The sequence below is a fragment of the Oxyura jamaicensis genome, chromosome 2 (assembly GCF_011077185.1).
Source record: "Oxyura jamaicensis isolate SHBP4307 breed ruddy duck chromosome 2, BPBGC_Ojam_1.0, whole genome shotgun sequence".
Taxonomy (NCBI): domain Eukaryota; kingdom Metazoa; phylum Chordata; class Aves; order Anseriformes; family Anatidae; genus Oxyura; species Oxyura jamaicensis.
In genome coordinates this window covers 82066755-82083765 of record NC_048894.1, presented here as the reverse complement: position 1 = coordinate 82083765, position 17011 = coordinate 82066755, and the positions used below count along the sequence as shown (strand labels likewise).

The window sequence follows — 17011 nt, the reverse complement described above, 5'->3', positions numbered from 1 at the left end:
TTAAGAATCTTTTATTGTGATACATATTTCTTTTGTCTGTCTTCTGCCAGTTCAACCACCTGCTAGCTAGTGTCCTTAACACTATGACAAATTAAACATCTCTTAATATTTCAGGATTAATATTGCAATAATCTGACAGATCTGACAGAAGTGATTCTTGATTACTTTTCCAGCAAACAAAATACTTCATAAAATCATAAAGTGATAATTCACACACACAAACAGAAGAGACTTAATGAAATACCTTTGTTTAGAAGCATGCTTACCACCATTGTTTTCCTTTCATCTTCTCACTATATATAAACAAGCTATGTATATACTATATATATATAAGCTCTATCTTATAGATGACACATTAAGTTTATAGACAGCACTTCTGCTTACAGGACAGACAGTGCTTAGGCTTGGCATATGAAACCACATTAAAAATATTTCCCATGTATTTATTGCCAGCAGGTTAAAGAATCTTGAAATAATTCAAAGTAGCTCAGCAGAAATTTGGACAGGCAGTACAACGCAGGATTTAAGGATTCATAATTCTGTTTAGAGCAGCTGCACTGCATGTGTTACTTTTTAATGAGTAATAAAATTTACTCAAAATTAAATTGCAAACAGCACACACTATGACAGATTGTTGTGGGTAGCACTTACTTTACACATGGATTTTAGTGAAATCTGAGTGAAGTTGCCGACAGCTCTACCCAATTAGCGAGAACTGATATATTTGACATAAAAATATTAAGTATGATGAAGGAAATAATAAGCATGGTATTGTAATAGTCTAAGAATAGCTCAGTAACTACCAAAGAAGTTAAAGGACACACAATTTACAGAAGTCTTTTTTAAATTGTGTGCTTCGTCCATTTCAGCAGGTTCTTTTTTGTTTCTGCACTCGTCTGCAATTAAATAAATCACTTTCAGCAGTATCTTCCCAAGAAATTCTCAGTACGTCCATTAGTCTCTGAATCCAGTTGTGTTATTAGAAAGTGAATGACTATTATACCTGGAAAATTAATGGTGTTGTTGCAGATGAAAAATTCAAACTCTTAGCCATGTGGCTTTCAGGGTTATATTTTGACATAAAACCTTTGATGATAACAGTCTTTGCAGTTCCTTGCTCACCAATTAGTAGGACAGCCTAGACAAAGACAACATAGAAAAAAGATCACACACAAGAGCCATGCATTTTGGCAACACCTCACCAATCCCGTGTATCTTTTAAGCAGAGATGAAATTAGAAAAACTTTTAACAAGGGATGTGTAGAAGCAAAATAGTTGATGTCTTTGCAGGCTTCACTAGTTAAACATGAGCAGCTAATGGTCTTGTCAGTTAGCAGAATTTAATGAGCAAAGGAGTGGATTACTCAAACAACAACAGAAAAAAAGGAAGTACTGCCTAGAGCCTCATCATCTGAAGGATTTCAGTCACTGCTGTTATTTTGCATATACTGTTTATTTGACATCGTTTTGGTGAAGAAGGGGTTGCATACCCTAAACAAAGGCATGTGAATCCTGTAACTGCTTCATCTGGCAGAATTCCTGTCAGCAGAGTCTGGCACTCCACTGCTCTTTGTTCTCCCATGCAACTGCAGGAAATAATCACTTCTGCTCTGACCTGGCTACATTGCATTCCCATTATTTCTGCAACTGGAGGGATGGGTGGTGGAAAGACAGAAAAGGCTGGAAGCATTAATATTCTACAACTCAAGTAATATTCATATATGAACATAGCCCCTGGAATCACTATTATTGTTTTATATCACAAAAAAAAAATAATGAAATTCTTCCTCTTCAGTAATATCCAGTTTCACTTCTAATTCAAAAACATCATCATGCATACTATTATCATATTTTATATCTGAAATACTGACAAAGTACCTTGCCCTGTTTTGCAATAGTTTCAATAAGGAAATCCATTCTCACGTTGTCAACATTTGGCACAAGAATGGAGCTGTACTCTGGAGTGCTGCTACTAGGATATACATACTCTTCAACACGTGTATTCCAGTGCATCCAATTACCTAACAGAAAAGAAGTGAACTTAATATTTTATAAATACAAGGCATTGTCACTTATTTTATTTTCCATCAAGTTGACGTATCTGTCAGTTCCTCTAGTGCACTGTATTCTCAATAAATTCAGACCAAAACTATCTAAGAGTCTTACTCCTCTTAAACCCCTGAGAAAAGCAAAATCGTCCACTGTTCCAGCTGTTTCCTAAAATTATGACAAGAATACAATTTTCCAGCTTGTCTATTTTTGTTCACTTGACAATTCATTAGTATAAAATCCATGTAGATTTCTGTAGCAATGTATCCACATTCTGAATTCTCAAAGGCAACAGGAAAAAGCTTTATACAACATTACCAGTAAAGTGCAGTTGTAAAACTAAACACAAGTTGAGCCAAAAAAAAAAAAAAAAAAAAAAAAAAACAACAACAACAACAACAAAAACTAAGTACTAAGTTCTAAGAACTTCTAAGTTCTACCCCACAGCACTCAACAGGGTAACTAACCGTCAGATGCCACATAATAATCAAATATGGTATCTTCACTGCCTTCTGGAATACAGGGAAGATCAAGCTTTATTGTTGCATGATTTCGAAGCCAGTGCTCCATTTTGCATCTGTCTTCCAGTTCTAGTAATGCACCAACACTCCACATAAGAGAGAAGATGTACAACCTTTCCAGGTATTTTGGAGTCAGTTCCCCTCCTTGTTCCTAAAGGATTAAGATAAATTTTTGTTTTGTTTCATTTCATTTTCAATAGCCTGAATATTCTACTTGATATCACTATAAAAGCCTTCAGTTATGTTTAAATTTACTGATGTTGTTGTCAACTACTAGACTGAATCAGTACCTAGTGGACCACAAAAAAAAAAAAAAAAAAAAAAAAAAAAAAAACCACCAGCAAATATCACTTTTAATCATGCATTACAGAATTTGATCTGTTTAATTTTTAGTTTATAATCTGGTAACAATCCATAAAATGAAAACTAAAAATAAAAATTAAATAAAAAACACCCTGAAGAAAAGCTGCTGATGCATGCTCTCTGTGTATCAACACCAAATCCAAAAGTGAAAAGAGGACACAGCCTAGGTACTGCTTTCAAAAGAAAAATATATTCCTCACCATCCTGCATCTTCATTTATACTCCAAGACATTAAAAAATCTCTCTACATAACTGCATGACTTAAAATTATCTCCATTAGATAAATAAACATAAAAAGCCCTACATGAGTTTACCTTAGGTGGGATAAGACCTTGCAGCATATTAATGCTCTGCATAATCACAAAGGCTTCCAACATCTCCGTCTTTCTCTGCAGAGACTGAATACTGAAGCGGTGTAAGTCTGGGAACGATGAAGAGTACAGCTGACGTACAATTTCAGCTTCTTGGAAGGAACGCCTTTTCAAAAATCCCTGTTACAGATTACGGTGAGAAAATAAATTTAATTCCTGATGCAAGTCAATCAGTTCGGCTCTGCTAATTCAAAAGATCCTGAAAGCATGGAAAGTTAATATTTCTTGAGAGGGATGGGGGACTCAGTTCGCTGTTTGGCTAGCACAGTTTGGCTAGCAGAAGGTCCAACGCTTTACTCAGGGATGGATAACTCCACTGGAGGTTCAGCATGGATACTGAAGAATAAAAGCACTCAAAGTTTTTAACAGCACAAAAAGCATTCTTTCAAGTATTTTTTAATCACAATTGCTGTGATTAAACTCTGCAAAGAAATAATATGTATTTAACACATTTGATTTGTTCTTCACAATGTTAACTTTTAGCAGTGATACACAGTACCCCTGGAAAAATCTAGCAATTGCAGAGAAAATGCATTTCAGAGAGGATGACTGCTGAGTGTCCATGAACTTACACTGTATGCCTAATTAATAGTAATATTTTTATTAGGCAAATCTGTAATGTTGGGTAAACAAAACCTAATTAAAACTGTTTTATAAGATTGTAGAACAGTATTTGTTCTTTGATGCCTTTAGCTGAAAGCAGTAACATGTTTCTTAAATTTACTCAGAAGTCTTCCATAATTTCTGTGGTGGAATGCTTCTTATCTATTTCTCATGAATTTAGTTCCCACATAAAATACACAAAAACACTTGCAGATTCTTGACAAAAATTCAAACTAATATTTGGAACAAATTGAAATACAGTAAATACAATCTAAACATAACATTTTTCTCTTTATTATTGTAAGGGTGGTTTAATACTGAAACAGGTTTCTCAGAGAGTCTTCTGGTGTCTATGTTGAATGTTGGAACTATGTAGATACCCAAAACCCACCTGGACACAGTCCTATGCAACCTGCTCCAGTTTTCCTGTTTTGAGTGAGGTGGGTTCTACTACATGGTCTGCAGTGACCCTTCAACTGTTCTGTGCTTCCATGATTACTTTCCACACATCTACCTACATAATTTTCTGAAACTTTATCTTTTAAAGTCCAAAGTAAATCAATTATTACAAATAGGTAGATGTATGAAAAAGCTTTCTATAGACAAGTACATGGAAAACAAAGAGCAAAAGATTAAATGGCAATACTTAAAATACATATCTGGAACTTAACCTGCTGTTCAGAAGATATTAGCGTAGATAAGGAAAGCTGGTAAAATATTCTTGCTTTTCAAGGCGTTGATGAGTAATGGAACAAATACCTCTGACCACTTTGCAATATCTGCTTAAGAAGCATGTTAGACAAGACTACCAATATGGCAAGTTTCAGATCTCTTTCAGTTAATTTGGAAATTGCTTATGCCTTGATATATGATATCCCAATAGGTTGTTATATTTAGTTATTTATAAATTATAATCACAGGAAATCTAAATTGTGTTCTCTTAAGCTATCTGTATTTTATTATTTTTCAAAATGCTTTTGAAATATCAACCAAATCTATGTTCACTTTAGCATCTAAGAATTAGGAACTAAAGAAAAAAACTTAATTCTGCTAGTAAAATAAGTAAACAATGCAAGATTAACAACTACACTGCCTGCTGGAATATGTACTATATATCACTACAAAATAGATTCGAGGAAGATGGACTGGAAAAGACATCAAGATGTTTTGAAGTAAAAACAAAACAAAAACACAAATATGCTATTGGCTCAAATGATAAATAAATACAGGTTGCAATTTCACAGTCAATTTCTTTTTTTTTTTTTAATTTAGGGAGGGTGGGGCGACCGAAAGGGAGGTTTGAAAGGTTGCTTCATGGCTGAAATTAACTTCATTTGTTTTGTGTTATCTAAAAGCAAGAAAAAAAAAAAGCTTCATGTTTTCCCACCAAAATAAAAGCATAAGGTCATTATGGAATAAGTGAAACTACTTCTGTGCAACACTTACATCAAAACAACTACATTTAGTCCCTGTATCACTTTGAAATGAGGAAGTAAATCAGATCTGATAAAGCAAAATTAAATGCCCATTTTCTTTGCTTTTGCTGTCTTTTCAGCTGAATCTATAGCTTGATTTAAACTGAAACATTCAACAAGCTGATGACTGCAAATAAACAAGGAAGGAATACCAATGCAAGGAGGCAGATTTGGCAGATTTGTGAAAACCTAACATCAGTAGGCCATAGGTAGTGCTGTAAGTATGGAAAGGAACAACACAAGTGGAATCTCATGGAAGCCACTGTCCTAGATTCATATTTTTTTTATTTACATTTTTCCAAGTATCTGTACTGATTAAAAAAAAAAAAAAAACAGGCACACAAACTAACAAACTATTTGGAAAAAGTGCATGGTGCATGAATGGAAGGAGTAAAAAATCAAACCAAACTGTAATGTAACAGCTAAAATAATTACATTAATAATTGTGAGAAAAACCCTACGGAAAACTCATGTAAAAGATTTTGTGTGCTAAAAGATACTGAAAAAGAAAAGATCAAGAACAGAAAATAACAAGGAGGATCATTATAGGTAGAGTACATGAGAAAGCATGTCTTTCTAAGAGTTGCACTGCCATCTTCTTTAAGAAATAGTACATATCAAGTCTTATGACCTAAACTGTTAATATTTGTCTCCAAAGATATCAACATTTTCATACCAAGAAAGGCTTCCCTTTGTTCCTTCAGGTCTGAAGGTCCAGAATGAAAATGGTTACTAAGCATCATCACTACAGAGTCCAAGAATAAACACCTCCGTTTTTTTGTTTTATTTTCTTAATGAGTTGGAGTTAAACTCTCTTAAATGCAACAGCAGCCAGAGCAGTACCAGAATATTTGTGTCTCCTGGGGGATTTCTGACAGAGATGCAGTTTATCAGATAATACACTTAGTTGAGGGAATGCTGGAGATTTGATAAAGGTTGGAGAGCAGAAAAAAAATGAGTATTCTCTGCTATCCCTAACCTTCACAATAAAATAAATAAATAAATAAATAAATATTTCTAAAACTATGGTTAAAAAAAAATGTAGAAATCTTTCCTCTTGCCTTAATTTTGCTGTCCTTGCAAAACACTTCCCCCTGTCTTTATTTTTGTTTTGTTGTGAATAAAAATATGAATATCCCAAAATACTGGATTCAAAATGCTAGGGGCGCTCACATAGAAAAAAATAAGATTAGGTACTGGAATAATTAGGAAAAAATATTTGACTCAGGTGCAGTAGCATCACTAATCAGATTGGGGAAATATTAAAGCAAAAGGTCCAGACATTCTTTCTTATGCTTTTGAATGGTTTTCAGTAGGGAACTGTGTTGGAATTGAGACATCTTGCTATAATATTAGTTTGTGCAGTTCCTAACTAGAGGTTGTGTTACAGATTGGTATGAACCTTATTGAATTATCAATAAATAAAAATAAAAAACAGGGAAGAAAACAGCATGTGTGTTATTCTTTCAGTAAGAAGAAAAATACATCTTCTGGCATTCATTAAAAGATAAAAAAATGAGAAAATTAGAAGCAGGTTATGGGTTTTATGATTTTTTGAGAAATCCGTTTTCACTACAGAAAAGTTTTTGTAACAACAGTAGAATGCAACTACAATTCAGTTCCAATAACTGTATCATATCTACCTCCTTAGACCTGCTGGCCATGCTTCTTAGTAGATGTACAGTGCAGGATGCAAATGGTCTTCTTTGCTACAAAGGCACAGAATTCATCTGCCAGTAACCTTCAGCTCCTTTTCTGAAGACCTACTTCCTAACCAGTCAGCCTGCAGCCTCTATTGCTGCATGGGCTTATTCCATATATCTTGCATTTGCTTTCACTGAACATCACAAGGTACCTTTCAGCCAGTTTCTCGAGTCTGTTCAGGTCCCTCTGAAGAAGCAGTCTGCAAACATGTTGAGTATCTATCTATTTCATCCCCTCATCAATGTTGCTTAACTTGATGAGACGAATTTTGTCTCTATTCAGCAGTCTTTGTTCCTCAAAGTCCCCTGGTCACAGAAATCGAGCCCCTGCCTGTGACACCTGACATGGATGCATCCACTCCTACCTGAGCCTTTCATCCTGAATAGCAGGATCAAGAACATCACCTGTGTGCACTTGCCCTTCATCCTCAGCCCCAACAGCTCTGCAATCACTTTTGACAACCTCAGCATTGTCCCTATAAGTTTCACTGCACCCTTATGGATGAGCAACAAGAGTAAGGAGTCTGAGGACATGAAAGCCTTAGCAGTCAGTCTACTACCAAACTTAGTCCCTCACAAGCACCAAACCTCTATTGCTGAGTCACAACAGAAGGGCATCTCCAACACAGAAGGGAGTCTCTGATGACAATCACATTCCTTTTCCTCTTCATTGGTTAAGGCTAAGCCAGTTCTAATGCCTTCCCACATGGGTCTTGTTTCTCCTCACCTGTTCTCAAGGCATTATGCCTCTTCTACCATTTCAGATCTGCAGGTGGAGAAGCAGCCTCCCTTCTGTTGCCAGTCACAAGTTTACAGGCTTCCTTATCTTGGGAGTTTCTGTTCACTAAACCTTTGAATTCAGTCTGTTACAGACTCTCTTTCTTTCCATTAAAGGGCTCCAGATCTGGATGCTGCAGTACCTCTGCAAAGACCCTGCTGATCTCCTATTTGTCTTCCCTGAAGGCACACGAGTCTTCTCACTTCTTCCCCCAATTCCTTCACCTGCTAGTTCCATGCCCAGGACACACCTCCCCCGGGGGCTCCACTGACTCCAAACACTGTCTTCTGCTCAGGATTTGGAAAGGTGCATACCATCTATCTCTTGATTTCTGTCTCTACTGAAATCACTCATACACTAAGAACAGCTAATCCAGTCAGTACCAGAGACCATATCCTGAGGCACATCAACTTTTCCTTGACTGCCAGACAAATCAGGAATTTATGGACAAGGAATCCAGTTAAAGCAAGCAAATAAGACTTACAAGCATTAGAGGCTTTATGACTTAAAAAGATAAGAAATTTGAGGATTTCTTGAGGATTGCTAGATTTCTGAATCAGCCTGTTTGCTCTTCTTCATTGCTCTGAAGCTGCAGCAGAAGCTGCTAAGAAGTCAGTGTTTTGACAACTGAGCTGTTCTTCAATTGCATAAATTACCTTGAATTACAGATTTATCCAAATGGGAAATATATGAGGGTTGCTATTTTTTTAAGTGTAATATGTTTACTATGTTCCCGAAAAAACATACTTTGTGCAATCTACCATAAACTCTGCTCACCTATATATTTATACATGTATACTCAATACAAATACTCACCTATATATTTATACAGCATAAAAGCTATTGCATAGCTAGAGTTACAAAATTAGGTCCTAAAGTAGCAATAGTAAAATGCTGAATACAACCAATAGAACTTTCAATATATAAACAAATATAATCACTTAGCTACTGTACCTCAAGGATAGGGCTCCAGCTGAGAACAGAAGAACTCATGAATACCATCCCATTCCTTGAAACTGTTGCCGGAGAAGCATTATCAATATTATGAGGCTCAAAGACTATTTTACAATTTGGTGCCATAGGTATACGATCTCCATTTGCAAGTGTTAGAGTTCTGTTATCATCCAGGACAGAATTAAGGTTCTCGATCCAAATAGCATCAACTGGACCATCAAGAACTATCCAGATGTGGTCGCCTACAGACCAAAATAAAAGGAAAAAATGACTATGAAAGAAGTTTTAGTTTCTTTCAAGGACCAGCTTCATCTCTCTTCAAACATAGTTTCAACTAATTCTGAATTCATGCACACAGCTACAATCTCAGCTTTAAATACAATTACCATTTCCATTACTCACTTTCAATTAAGTACTTCATTTTGTCACCTTATCATAATAATTATCCATTACTCAGTATATAAAGTGTCATAATCATAAGTCATCCATCTGTAATAGTCTGAAACACAGTTTTATGATTCCAGTCTTCAATACAATAATAAATTAGGTTTATTTCAACTTACATAAAGCAACATAAAGATAGAAACTGCAGAACTATTTAAAACCACCATTCATCTGTTTCCAAAATGTTAGTGTAAATGCAGTGAGATTAAATGAAAGGAACACTTGAAAAACCACTTTCTCATATAGCATGCTCGCTTTCATATATAAAAAAGGACCATTAGGAAAAGATTCTTGTTGTTGATTCCCTGCTAAAAACTTGATCCAGCTCCCTTGGAAGCTTTTCAAGCTCTTTCCACTTAGTACTACAAATGTATCTTAATGCATGCTTGTGTTTCCTGGGAGGGTCTAGGTCTGTGCTGTTCGCCTCAGCTAAGTACTGGGCAACCCACCCCAGCTGGCAAGGCCCTTGCCCTGGCAGTCCCCTTGGCTTCCAGCTCCCCATCCCTTAGGATGCCAGCCCTGCTGTGCATTGCCAGATAGCTCTGTAGTCAGAGAGAGTCCCACTCTCATCTGCCTTCAGAGAGAGTCTTTACTGTCTAGGTGCTGTGTTGCTAGGCGTGAACCAAGAAAGTTCAGGATAAGAAAACTCACTTCTTAGCCAAGCATCTTTATATTTAGAGGTTTTTCATAGCTACAGTAAAGGCTTCTCAGGCATGAGATGGTCTTCATAAAGAGTCATTACAGGAGTATTTCAAATGGTGAATCTGACTCAGAAAGTCATGTGAGTGTGCTAACTTAATATTTCAGGCTGAGGGAAGAAATAGAACCACTAATTAATGAAATGCTACATTCTCCAGGTTACCACATTTCCAAATTAGAAACAAAACCAATAAAATTAAATCCAAAAGTTATTTTTCTATTTTAATGAATCTGTATCCTTAAAGACTGGATTTTTTTACAAAAATTGTACAACAAAGGTTTGCATTTTCTGCTTACTGCTTTTTTTTTTTTCCTTTTTAGTCCAAATGGCCTAATGATAAGGTCATATACTAGTATTCAGAAAAAAAAAAAAAAAAAAAAAAAAAAAAAAAAAACTACCTAGCACCAAACCACCAAGGCCCCTCCTTTAATTAATAGAGCAGACTAAGAATATACCAGAATTATCTTGTGTATGTCAGGCAGAAATTGGTTGCCTAAATGGAATTATCTAGTGCCATTTCAGATGGACTGTGTCATGTGCAAGGCTGGCAGGTATGACACAACTACAGGAGGTTCATACCCTTCTATTATGGAAGTTTGAGACTTGGTAGAAATCATGACAGCACCAAAAATTTATATTATAGTAGTGCTGTAGGAGAAGATTCTGACCTTTCTGACCTTACACTTTCTTTCATGCAAAAGCCTATCATTTCAAAGAGAGGGATAAGCAAATTCAGTGAAACAGTATTTGCTACACTACACAGTTTCAACACAAAGCATTTAGACCACAGAATTTTTAAATACAATTAACAGAAGCTCTTACAGCTACATTCCGAAAAATAAATAAATAAATCATCTACTGTGCACTAGAGAGACCTGCAGCTTGTTTTGTTTTGGAGGACGGGTTTTCTTTGGTATACCTTTCTTGGCTCTTAAAGTTTTTCTCCAGAGTGCTGAAAATATTCCATCTGTCCAATCATTAGTTGCCACATCAAGACGTCCAAACATCTGTGGTGCAGTTATAGCTTTAGGATTCATTCTCATTTCACGATGTGGCTGTCCACAATCTATGCAGGCAGATCATCAGTTAGTTTTAGTATTTCTTTTCAAAAGTCAGAGAACTTCAACAAATTCAACATCATTACACCCATGTGGATGGTTTAATACACATTCACCATTATAGTGAGACTGTGTGCTTACTTGGAAAACTTCCTAGCAGCACAAAATGATAGAAGTAGTAGTTATTTTATGCTGCAGATAAAGACCCTGTCTTGTGAATTCTGTTCAAAAAGGAAAAGGCCAAATTACTTATGGTGAGGGGAAGCTGTCAGCATTACCTCAGCTGAACAAGTAAGATGCTTTAACCACTTTTTCCAGCTGCCTACCCAGACAGTACTCTTCTTTCTCAATGTTTCTAGAATGAATATTTCAGATATATCAAAAACAGGATGTATATGTTATATGAATTTGAATGTCAGGTATTTTTAAGTTTTTAAAATATGTTACCATGATAATTTGTAGTATCACAATACACTGAAACTGATTTTTCCAGTAAGTTATCCTCACAGCGAAGTAATTGAGGCTTCCTTTGAAGAAACAAAGCAGAATTTTATAACATTTTATAATATAAATGCTCACATACCTGTCATGGCTTTCATCAAAGTGTGGATGCAAGTAGTTTTTCCTGCACCACTAGGCCCTAACGTCATCAATCCATGTCTTACCCTCTGAGTTTCAAAAAGCTGGATAACTTTCAGTTTCCAAGGAGGATAACAAACAAGTCCAGCATTCTCTACCTATAGAGAACAACAGAAATCAAGATTACCACCATTTTAAGTGCACATGACACTTGGTATTTTTATTATTCAATAGAAGACTACAATCTTTTTAAAGGTTTTGTATATATAACGAACTATTTGGAAAAAGCACGGTTTTTTGGTGTTCAAATATGTATTCAGAACAATAAGCTAAGATAAACCATTTTTTCTAACTCTTTTTTAGGGTTAATGTATCATTTTAAGAAAAAGACAAGAATTTTAGAAACACTCTTCCTAGCAATGTCTTTCATAGCTATGAAATGTCTTGCCAGTCAGAAAGATTTTATTATTGTTATTATTATGGCATGTTTCTAATTATAAAGTTCCTTAAATGCCTACAATAGCCTAAAGTTCTTCTGCAAATCATTTTGTTAAATATTCATCAGTGTGCAGAGAGATCTTGGAGTAACTTTTTCATGTTACCCTTCTGAGAAAAGACGTGCTGTTTCAAAATTGAATAACATGATTGCTTTATACCAGTAAGTTAACTAAAGCTTTCAGGCTAATGGTACTGCCATGATGACCCCGTGAAATCTCCTGTCAGAAATCAACTAAGTTCTGAAACCAGAGGACTGCCACAGTATATATGTGTGCATGTGTGTATTTATTTGTATATATATTTTTGAGATAGAGTGCTTTTCTCATCATATATTAGATCACGTCACTTTAAAACTGCCAGTGCTTAGGTTAGCACTAATACATGCTGTATTACTCATGCCAGCTCAACTTATTTACCCCACTCTGCAAGGAAGCCACGAAAAGAAGGCTGCACAGGATGAATTCATCAACAGCAACCATGAAGTATAAGCTGCCACCATCAGCATAGGGAAATTAATATAATTTATTGCCTATCGCTAATGGACTATAACACTGAGAAACTAAAAAGCATCCCCCCCCACCCCCCCTCTCTTAGCTACTCTCCCCAAGTGGCACAGGGGAATGGGGGCTGCAGCCTGTCCCTGACACTTCAGCTCCACCACTCCTTCACGGTCACTATCTGCCTCTACTCCACGTGGGGTCCTTCCCATAGGTTGCCATCCTTCCCAAACTGATCCTGTGTGGGCTGCCCAAAGGCAGCAGCTCTTCAAGAACTGCTCCTGCATGGGTTTGTACTACAGGGTGTCCCTCCTGCACTGACCTTGGGGCCTGCAGGGCTGGTTCTCACTCCCTTCTCCCAGCTGCTGCTGTAAAGCAGTGTTTAGTTTTTTGTTTGTTTGTTTTTTCCCTTTCCTCTATCGGCTGGCAGAGGCCCAGCCAGCATCACTCCCTGGCTCAGCTCTGTCCAGTGGCAGGTCCCTTTTGGAGCTGTCTTGAGCTGGCTCTGATCTGACATGGGGCAGCTGCTGGGCTCTGCTCACAGAGACCACCCCTGCAGGCCCCCTGCTACCATGTAAACGCAATTGCCACGTAAACCCAATATAGTTTGCTGTTAAATGGAGTTGATACTTTCTATGTCTGGCCTCACAGTTTACCAACAGTAAAGCTATGAAGACCATGTTACTATCACCTCCTTTTAATTTACTAGGAAATGACAGTTTAAAGCATAAGATTCAGGTTTCATATGGTTTCTCCTAATGGAAGTTTAATTTAAGAGTCCTTTTATAAAAAAACAACTGCATAAACTACAGAAAGCAAAACAGTTTTATAGATATTAGCTGATGATTCAACTCTTTCTTGCTAAGAAATCCATAAACAGACCTATTTATTTATAACTAATCATATTAAATATAAGTAAATGAGAACTCATTTACTCAAATTCTTCATAAATGTGTTTTTTCATGCTGTTTTTTCTTCTTTTTCTTGAGCTTTTTTTTTTTTTTTTGAATTTTTTGTTTCTCTGTTTAACTATTAGATAATTACTTGAGGAATTATTGAAATTCTGGGGGAAAGTTTAATAAAACTGATCATTTAAGTGTTCATACTTCATTAACTTTCTAAATCCCACTGATGTTCTTAAGTCGGCGCTATCAAAGTTCCAAAAGATCTAATGGAAACTGAAATAGAGGAAGTCATATTAGCAAAATCTTTCCTCAAGCTCATGTTCTCTTTATTAGACTTTACACAGCTATTTAATCCTCATTCACATAAGGTAAGTGTACATACATATGTTTTTCAAACCGATCACCACAAATGATTCACAAGAAAACCACAGGACACCACAACAATTCAGTGACATCCTTAATAATAAGACTAATATTAATATGCCAATGATAAAGATTTATGGAAAAGCTTACTCTTACCAGCTGGGTAGATTCAGCACCAGTAATTTCTACAGACATCTCATCATACTAGTTATGCCAAAACAGCACAGGTCAAGAGAAACATTACCTGTTTGTCAATACCTGTTTGTCATTACCTGTTTACCAAACATTACATGTTTACCAAACATTACCTGTTTGTCAATAGCAGCTTCCAGTTCAGGATATTGTACTTTATCAAGGTGGATATCTGGAAACAGATCTTCAATTAGACTTAGGAATAAGGGTTCATCTTCATCAATCTAGTGAAAATCAGGAGAGAAAAATATTCAGGAGAGAAGAATATTTTTTCCATTTATTCTAGCATCCCAAAAGTCAACCTTTAATTAACGTGAGCTAAAGAAATATTTAAAAACCTAAGGAAAAATCTATGGTAACCCTTTAGGTGCTAAACACACTAGTAGGCCAGAGCAAAGTGTGATGCTTCCAATAATGAAGTTATTGAAAATAAACCACTAATATACCAGATGAATTTAATAAAGTAGATTTTAGTAATACCATTTATACAGATAGATTTCTTTGTCTAAGGTGTATAAAAGATAATAAAGGAGATGAAATATCACATCAGAAGAGGTTTTTTTAACTATTTAAGTCTGTTGAGGTTGTACTCATTAGTATAAATAACATTATTTTAAAAGAGTGACTAAATACAATAAGCAGAAAGCCTTGGGTCAAAACTTCCAAAGAGGCTATTACACAAAGTACTATTTGGTCATTTCTTTCTGTAGGTAGCAGTGGAAATAAGTTTTTTTTTAAAAAAAAAAAATCTGAACAAATCAAGTCATCCAGTGAATGCAAGATTTCCAAGCTAGAATCAGAGGTAAAGGCTACATCCAGTCTGCTACTGATCACCTTAACAGATTTAAATTGTGAGCCCAAAAACAATTGGCTCCAAAGCATAGCTTAATTAATTTACTAAATCCTCAGATCTTACCAGTTTAGACAGGTTCATGTCTCTCAGCACACGCATGACTATGGTAGACTCAGTATCTGTGGGATTTGCTCTTTTGGCCGCTCCCAATGTGCGTAGCACTGACAATATATTCCGCAAGCCAAAATCATAATGCACCTAAAATATATACAAAGTTTGGGAAAAAATTTCCCTAGTTTATGGCGATGAAACAATTCAAACTTATCATTCAAGGTATGAGAAGTGGCACATGTGGTACAAATGTCTCCTAACATCCGAGACCCACAATGCCCCCTGAGAACCACACAGACTTTCATTCACTCCCACAGTAGGATGGAGAAGAGAACTAAAATGATAAAAGTGAAAAAATTCATGGATTGATATAATAAGTAAATGCACAAATTAATACTAATAATTTGTGTCACCATTTATAGTCTTTCCTTACGATAATTTTTCCACAAATGAAAATTATCACCTGTTTTGAAAGCTGTTCTTCACACAGCTTGTACAGTGTAAAGAACTTCCTTGCCAATACAACATTAGCAATAAAACCACAGCTAGCCAACTTGACACGAATTATAATTTGACGATCAGGAACCATCATGGCCACTGAACGGAAGTTGATCTTCAGGTTTTCAGGAAGTTCTTGCCGTCCAGCATATCCTGGGTTCTAGAGAGAACAAGAAGTTCTGTTGTTGCCCACCTTGCAGAAACCAAAGAATCAGCAAAGGAACATATAGTCTAATTTGACAAAAGTAACTTTTTGGCTTTAAATCCCAAAAAAATGACTTATCAGCTAAATTTATCACCATATCTTTACAGCATTTTAGACTCTCTTATGTATGAGGTATGAAAGATCTGACACCTGAACACTACAAATCTAGTTTTCATTTGTCTTACAGGACCAGTTTTGACTGGTTACATCTAACTGATGTCAATGAAAAAGACCCCGTAAACTGTCTTTGTAGCAATGCTCACATCTCAAATTGTCAGTGAATTCAAAGAAGTGAGTGCCATCAGAGTTAGCGAGTACATTTAACTTACCAGGTTAGAAGCAATTATCATACAATCATCACTGGCATATCAGAAACCTACTGAATACCTACCATAGTAAGAAAGATGCCAAATTCGGGATTCATTTCCACATTATCTCCATCAGTAAAAATAAAGCTTTTTTTGTGTTCCTTCTTACATGTCAACACAATTGCAATTTGCTGTGCAGCTACTGATAGTACTGGTAAATCAATACGATTGAATTCATCAAAGCAACCCCAGGAGCCAGACTGAGCAAGACCTTCAAAGAGTAGAGCAAATAAACATCTGACTATGATGTTGTTAATCCTTTTTTGGTATAATTCATAAGACAAAAAAAAATCAGATTCATCTGCCTTAGGAAAAAAAGTCTTTTGGAGGTCTGGGTAAGGAACAAGGAGAAGAGTTTAATTCTTTTTTAAAGCAAGAATGTACAAAGTTTCTAAAGTCCTCAAGCCTTTCTATGTTCTCTGACACAACATCGTTAGATTTCTGCTCCTTTTATCAGTATCTTCAACGTTTTTCCTGTTCCTCCCTACCTCCTAGAAAATCCCTGCAAAAAAGTCTATGAAAATATGATGGGATGTCAATAGCTTATTTCACATAATAAAAGGAACAGTAAAGACAATCTCACTCAGAAAGAAGCTAGGGGTCACTCTGTGTCAGAATTCCATTCTTCCACAGCTATTTGGGGTGGGAATCATCATCACCATAGTTGGTATCAATTTCTGATGCTTAAAATAATGTTGTTTGTATATACCTTCAGTGAGTTGTGCCAATTGTTTTAAACGTATATACTGCTATTTATGTATTTTCAACTGATAAGAACTTTGACACTTGTAATGACAAAATACTGAAATCTGAATCCAACACATTCCACCAGTCCTGTAATAAATTTCACACATGCATACACTGGCAGTCCTCCTTGATTATTTTAAGGGTATTTATATACCCTTTCATAAACTGTCTAATCTTTTTAGACACTTCTATTTCTTTGAGAGAGAGTTGCAATGGTATTTTACATTCATATCAAG

The 17011-nt window shown here is 35.9% G+C and overlaps 1 protein-coding gene and 1 long non-coding RNA gene across 6 annotated transcripts in view; both read right to left on the bottom strand.

Moving 5' to 3' along the window:
- Nucleotides 1-17011, bottom strand: part of LOC118162375 — a 924537-nt gene that overhangs the window by 706356 nt on the left and 201170 nt on the right. The window lies entirely within an intron of this gene.
- DNAH5 (dynein axonemal heavy chain 5) overlaps nucleotides 1-17011 on the bottom strand; it is a 153754-nt gene that overhangs the window by 67686 nt on the left and 69057 nt on the right. For 4 of the 5 annotated variants that reach the window (XR_004748425.1, XM_035318487.1, XM_035318486.1 and 1 more), the window contains exons 37-47: nucleotides 16052-16239; nucleotides 15421-15615; nucleotides 14970-15104; nucleotides 14170-14277; nucleotides 11603-11756; nucleotides 10881-11027; nucleotides 8818-9059; nucleotides 3248-3424; nucleotides 2517-2721; nucleotides 1879-2021; nucleotides 1004-1138 (exon numbers count right to left, since the gene is read on the bottom strand). Coding sequence is in view for 4 of the 5 variants with exons in the window: in XM_035318487.1 (XP_035174378.1) it covers nucleotides 1004-1138; nucleotides 1879-2021; nucleotides 2517-2721; nucleotides 3248-3424; nucleotides 8818-9059; nucleotides 10881-11027; nucleotides 11603-11756; nucleotides 14170-14277; nucleotides 14970-15104; nucleotides 15421-15615; nucleotides 16052-16239 (1829 nt within the window). In the remaining variant the exon portion in view is untranslated. The remainder of the gene's footprint in view (nucleotides 1-1003; nucleotides 1139-1878; nucleotides 2022-2516; nucleotides 2722-3247; nucleotides 3425-8817; nucleotides 9060-10880; nucleotides 11028-11602; nucleotides 11757-14169; nucleotides 14278-14969; nucleotides 15105-15420; nucleotides 15616-16051; nucleotides 16240-17011) is intronic. The other variant, XM_035318488.1, reaches the window with a different exon arrangement.